General features: G+C 33.4%; 1 protein-coding gene across 1 annotated transcript in view; it reads right to left on the bottom strand.

Annotated features, from left to right (window-relative positions):
- Nucleotides 1-3,743: 3,743 nt before the first annotated feature.
- The window catches only part of LOC140138016 (syntaxin-binding protein 1-like), a 42,759-nt gene continuing 39,407 nt past the window's right edge, over nucleotides 3,744-7,095 (bottom strand). Inside the window, 1 exon segment of the mRNA XM_072159848.1 lies at nucleotides 3,744-7,022. Within this exon segment, the coding sequence (XP_072015949.1) occupies nucleotides 6,958-7,022 (65 nt within the window). The 3' untranslated portion in view covers nucleotides 3,744-6,957.

Raw genomic sequence — 7,095 nt, 5'->3', positions numbered from 1 at the left:
ATAGTCGTAGGAACACCCATGATATCCCAGTTTATTTAGGAAACACTTTAGCACTGCAGTTTTACCATAATTTACAGTCAGAACGCACCTATCGAGTAATAATATATGAATTTGGTGAGAGCGAGACGCTGACAGTGTTTGTATTATGCCGCCATATTGTATTCCATTGTTGTCTGCAAAATGAAATATTCACATCTTAGGGATTGGAATTTAAATTTGTGGATTGCTGTGGATACACATACATTCTTTACCTAGATGTTATAAACATCTCAAAAAAAGTATTTAACCCCCCTTAAATAATGACCATTATTCAAAAACGGGTGATTGTATTACAAATCTGTAAAATGCGTTGGAAGCAGAATTTATATCTGCACATTTTGACACCTCATTTGCAGCAATTGACTAAATATTGATGTCACAGCGTACATTTAAATCAATGTAACCCAAGATTTGAAAGTTGCAGTAAATTGTATTAATTTTGTATTCGGTGTAATGGAAGGAAATCTGTGTAATGATATCCGAGTGTTTTTGTATTGTAAAAATTTGTATGTAAGTGCAACTTTCAAATCTGGACCTCACTACATTAAATTGACCGATGTTTTATTGTTTTCTAGGCCTATCGTATCAAATGAGGTGTCAAAATGCGCAGAAATAAATTCTGCTTCCAACGCATTTTATAGATTTGTAATATAATAGCCACTTCTTGAATAATGGCTGTTATTTAAGGGGGGGTTAGTTACTTTTTTGAGATGTTTATTTGGGCATATAAGAGGTTATTTTTTCTCTTTAAATTGCATTGTTTTTGCAGTTATAGAATATAGAAATGCAGTTGCAGCATCCTTTCCCCCAAATATGTCCTCGACAGTAATATTGGAATAATGCCTCGTCCAATATTTAGAGCCTTAGACACATGCAAAACTTGTTACTCCATATCCACATGAAACGTTTATAGTCATGTGTTATCACTTTTATTTGAACAGAAAACCACAAGTCAGAAATAAATCTACATTTTGAAACCATTTTGTTTTACTTATACATGCAACATTTATTGATACAATACGTCCATCAATATCACAATTATTCATCAATATTAGACATCAATATGGAATAATGAAAACAATTATATATAGATAGATAGATAGATAGATAGAATATTGGAAAGTACAAAGATTGGCACCTAAATCTACAATATCATAATTAGTTCTTCTCCTTTAATGAAGTTATTTCACTGATATTTTGCTTTGATATGCCAATAATCTCATAGAAATTATAGTTGATAATCAGTTTTAAAGTGTTTAACAAATGAACCCTTACCAAATCTGTACTTTAAATGATGAAGTGAATGTTAACATCCTGAACCACAAAATGTCCCTGTGTAAGTGAAGTCCCATCATTTTTTTTATATCAAATCCTTAATCAGTTCTTCATAGTTCTTCAATAGGACATTTCACATCCAATTTTTGAGTTCTGATTTCAAGGCATACAATGTACACATTCAACTTCTCAACTCTCCGCATCAATTGATAAATGCAACCATTTCTATGCCCTGATTAACCCCGACCTTATTTCCATAGCCAATCAATAATTTCAAACCTTTCAATAATCACAACTCGGAAAAATGACCCGAAGTATGAATTATTGTTTGTACCCAATACATATGGCCATTTTCTAAAAATACAATTTTGTGTGCATATTTAAAGAACTGATAGGAATACTTGAAATCCTAGTGCATCCCTAGTTTATTTATTACATGTGTTTATCAATTAAATGTACATTGTGAGAACACTGTGACTGCCAAATTTTAATAGCACCATAATAATGATGAAGCTGCAAGTACTATAATACATGCGCAGTGCTTAAAAAAAGCAAGTTCCAAAAACAAAATTTATACCCATATAAAAAAATTGATAACCTTTTACAAATAAATTAGATAATAAATATTTATAAACAAGATTTCTCCAAAGTTTACCACCATTTTCAAAGTAAGCTGTTTGAGATATATGGTACTTAATGTATCTGCAATCGTGGAAAAAATGTTGGCACACTTTGACAGTCTTTTGGCCCGCTCCTCCAATTCAATGTTGGACAAAGCCATATTGTCAACAGGTCTGTGAGACCTTCACAACATTGAAAGATAGGTAGTGGAGAATGGCGAGATACGGGGAAGTCTGTGCTTCACATATATTGCACACGTTTCACTTGCCTTTCCAATTTTGATACGGTATACATTTCAATTATGTCAACTATTTTTCCCAGGATAGCAGATATCAGACAGACAATTTGGTTATCATCACACATTCTAGATATACTCTATGTTCTGATGCATGAAATCCTTGCCCTATAAACAATACATGCTGCCATGGCGATGGAGCATCTGTGCCGTCCCATCAGTTCCAGCATGCTAGTTACTTAAGATATCACAACATATTGTTCCCATTTTGTATGTGTTGCTGAGATGTCTTGGTCACATAATACTTTGGCACATTTCACTAAATTGTAAGTCATTGTAAACACTTTCAATTTAAATCTTTTATTTGAATTATCACCTTTTTTCACTATTTTAGTTTTATTAATGTGATGTACAAAATAGTAACTCTTTGTAAACAGATTAAAACACAAGCACTTGTACAACGATGTTTTATTTATTTGTTTGTACAAAAGCCCAAGTAGGTTCAATATTAATTAGGAATTCTGAATCTGGTTTTTCTTTAGTACATCTTTTTGTTAATGAAGTATTATGAAGACAGGACCAATGGGGTACCATATAAATGCTATCAACTTCAATAATTACCACTACTACCTATCCATTCAGTGACCTTGAAATTACTTGGTAAGAAATCTATCATAACACAAAGTTTAAATGTTGACAAAAAGGCTACTCTTATCAGAAATTTACTGGTACCAAATCCAGCCTATTTTTTCTACCCAAACTGCCAAATTATTTTTCCTTTGAAAAACTCTAGAAATATAAATATTTACTCAATGATAAATTTGGAAAGAAATATATCAGTCAAGTACTGTTTAAACAGGAATTTACTAAAAAGAGATCAATGATATTACACAAAAATACAATTTTGAAGACTTCTTGCAATTCAAATGTCAGTCAAACAGTATGCAAACCAAAGAGATTAAACTGAAAGAGTACAGACTCTGCCATGGTTGCATGTCACTCATGGAGGGTGAAATAGATAATCCACACCTGGTAAACCGATTCAAAGTGTGTGCTTGTCCATGTTCTGCTTGCAATGCACTGTGCTAATTTGTCATGCACTAAACTTTGTGATGCTGAAGCTTAAAGATGGAATTTATTGCTTGGTTTCTGGCTTTTGCTGGAGGTACACCTATTTGGTTCTCATGCATGACAGACCAATATTGGGATTACTCACAGCGTTATTCACTGGTCTAATCTCTTTAAGTCTTATCTTTTTGATGCAATCAGCTATGCATGCTGCCTGTTTTAAGTCAAACCTGTCCAAAATGTTAACGGTCAAACATGAAGAAGTTGGTCAAAATACTCTTCCGAGTCAGCATTTACCTTGTCAACATATTAATTTATGAACATTTAATTAGCCCCAATCAATATAATAATAGAAATGGTTTTAAACTACAAAATATGAATAATATAAGTACCTTAATATAGCATAAAAGATGGGTTTACTCTTTGAAACATTCTATAATACTTCTACATGCTTTGTTTTAAAGAATGACTTTAAAAAGCCGACTTTTAGAGTTAAATATATTTCTTTTTGCATTAGCCATCGGCTTTACATCTACATACTACTAGTATTCAATATTGATTGATGTTGAGCCACCTGCTTCTTAGGAGGTAACACATAAAAGTAATCACATTAATATGTATGTCTACAGTATATTGCACCTTGTTTATGATTTCAATATCATAACTATTCTTTCCTAAGAGGTATATTCTTTTTTGTACACTCATCAACTATTTTTATTCTGGATGTTCTGGATGAGATTCTTACATTCAGTGGTGTGGCACCTGAAATTTGGCAAGTTCCTGTTAGAGTAAGGATTTGAGGAACATGATGAATTCTGGACATTTGTTGCCGAAATCTGCTTTTTTAAAAAACTTACAACTGGTCAGTCAATCTCCTGATGGATGAGAACATAATTAACTGCCACAATTTTTTAACCTACTGCTGTAAGAATATCTTCCTAAAACTCCCATTTCTACTCAAAAATTGGAAATATGATATTTCGTCATTTGCTCAATGAAGCAATTCATGAGTTGCCAAAAGAATCAAAATCTACAAATTTGTTGAACGGTTTATTTAATAAAACAAGTGGTGTTGAATTCATGCACATTGATAAGAATATACCTCTTTAGAAAGTGATTAGCTCAAAAGTTAACCACTAACCAGTGTTGATCTTAAAACTATCAAAAATACTCACTTCACTAATATATCAATACTTGAATGAATCTTTCTACCTAACAGTAGTGGTATTCTTGGTAAATTAGTATCAACACTAGCAAAATGAACCTTGAATGATTCACCAAAAACATATGGACAGATCGACTCTTGAATGGCAACGTCCGTCTCGCAGTTATAGTCAAATCCCTGATATTAAATTTCCGTCAGAAAACATGCCAAGAGCCGACCTAATTGTGGTCTTTCTTTTGAGCTTTAATCAGTAATCAAAAGTCTTGTTTTGATCTATGTCAAGTCATTTAATTCACTATATAGTATATACACTATACTCAAATTACATTGTAAGGTAAGATATCATACATCGCTTGTAATCAACCTGATTTATTAACAGGTTATTAGTATATAGCAAATAATAATGTACAATTAAGCATTTTCATATTTTTTTTGTCTTTTCTCTATTGGGCGTTTCCTAGACCCTGTTTTTTCTTTCGGTTAAGTAATCATATATCAGTTTTTGGACAAACATGATCATACATTTTGTAACTGAGGAGAATATAGCATCTTATAACAAGGAATATAGCCTTTTCACATAGGCAATTGATTTTTGGTTTACCCACAAGCATGCTAGGAGTGAAGCTTATTCCAGTATATAATCCATACACCCCCTATAGAAGACATGATCTTAACCTTCCACATAGGGGGTGTGAATTTCAAATGGGACTACCTGAATTGGTGACTCCATTTGAAATCCACACCCCCTGTGTAGCAGATTTGGGTCATGTCTTCCAAAGGAAGTGTATGGATTTCAACTGGAATAGCCCAATTTAGTGATCTACTACACTCTATTTCATTATGTTTGAAATGTGCTGCATAAGGTAACAAAACCTGGTTAACAAGCTTTTGAGATCATCTTTGTCATTTTGCTTGCGAACACACTCTTTGTATGCCAATTTCATCTTACTAGGTCACAAGTTGTATGATCAATAACTCTGTGGTAATGTACATTAATCCACAGATCCACATCAGTTGTATTTCAATCCGCAGATAATAATAACTGTACTGGGTTATCCATACACCTTATGGAAGACATGACCTTTATCTTCCACACGGGGTGTAGATTTCAAATATAGTTATCCAAGTGGGTGACTCTGTTTGAAATCTACACTACCAGTGTGGGAGATGAATGTCATGTCTTCTATAGTGGGTGTATGAATTTCAACTGGAACAGCCCAAACAAGAAGCATGATAGGTGCCCTCTAAATACAACCATTCAGACATCAGTAGATCCAGGGACTTCCTAATATACATAATGCAAGAGCTAGATTGTTTTAAAGACCAAATCTTAGCACGTATAATAACATCAGGTATTGTCTTTTTCTTGTCAAAATGGAATGTCTATATATATTATACGAGTTGTGCTTCCTCTGGTCATCGTCTACATAAACACCTTATACAAACAAGTTGTAAGTTTCCATGGTAATATTAATAACAACAATGATAAAAAAATCTATTCATGACCGGGTTACTCAGTCATCTTTGCTTTGGGTACCAGCTATCACTCGTGTAACTACCTACATTGCAGCTATGCTGTTGTCGCTAAATCACATACGGAGTATCATCCCATGATATGGGCTTTAAGAACTCTGCGTCAGCATGTGAACGGTATTCAGCAAGTGTAAAAACTGGACTGGAGTTTATTGATTGAAAATATGCATAAGAGAGCATTAAAAAGAAACTCACTTAAGCTTGAGGGTGAAAAATGCATTGCTAAATACTGCATAGTAGGCCTATCCTACATTCACGAGCACATATGTGTTTAATACTCAACATGATCAAAAACATTCTACATATTTTTTTCTTAATTGTAAAATCTCCATCAAGATAATTTGCTTGGATAAATCGTATAGAAGGAATGTTAAAAGTCAATGGGCTCCTAGCCTACAGAAAAGTAATTCATTGCCCAAATGACATACACAAAATAACACAAGAGAGTAATAACGAGTTCCTTTGTTTTTGTAATTTGTACAAAGAGGAGAAGGTGGTTTATGAATGAATTAGACAGTTAATAAATGGCCACTTTCTACGATTAAACTGCAGAGTTTCACAGACAAGTTTTGGTCTACTAAAAGTATCATCTATACTAACAGCAAGTCAGTTTTGTGTTAAATATATCTCTATATTGCTCTTAATCAAAATGCATACATAACTTTCCATTCAAGGACCTTTGACCCTTGATTGCTTCTACCCTCTGACCTTTAAACTCTATCCTCTGACATACCACTATAACAAAGAGGTTTTATTTCAAAATAGCTGGCTATAGTGAGTGGTGGGGCAGTACATTGATAGTGGTGACATTTTCAAGGGTGGTTTATCAGAACTATTATACACAGCTTTTATATATTATACTGCCACAGATTAATCTTGTTATAACTTGGTAGATGTGAAAAGCTGGAATTTTTTCTCTTTTTTTGCATTCAAAAAATGGTTATTTTTAAGTGGTGGGATCCTCTCTTACTCTGCCTGCATTGACAGCAATCCCAGAAATCTTTGCTCAAGCTGCTTTAGCTCAACTGTTATTGATGTCACGGAGGTCACTCAAAAATCCTTCCGGAGTGATTATGTGTGTTGACCCTGTTATAGAAAAGAAGACAGAATTTGTGTTATACTTGGTAAGTAAATTTGCAACACTATTACATCAAGTAGT

This window comes from Amphiura filiformis, chromosome 17 (genome assembly GCF_039555335.1).
Source record: "Amphiura filiformis chromosome 17, Afil_fr2py, whole genome shotgun sequence".
NCBI classification, from domain to species: Eukaryota; Metazoa; Echinodermata; class Ophiuroidea; order Amphilepidida; family Amphiuridae; genus Amphiura; species Amphiura filiformis.
The sequence above is the reverse complement of the archived record's forward strand: the minus strand, read 5'-3'. Positions and strand labels throughout refer to the sequence as shown.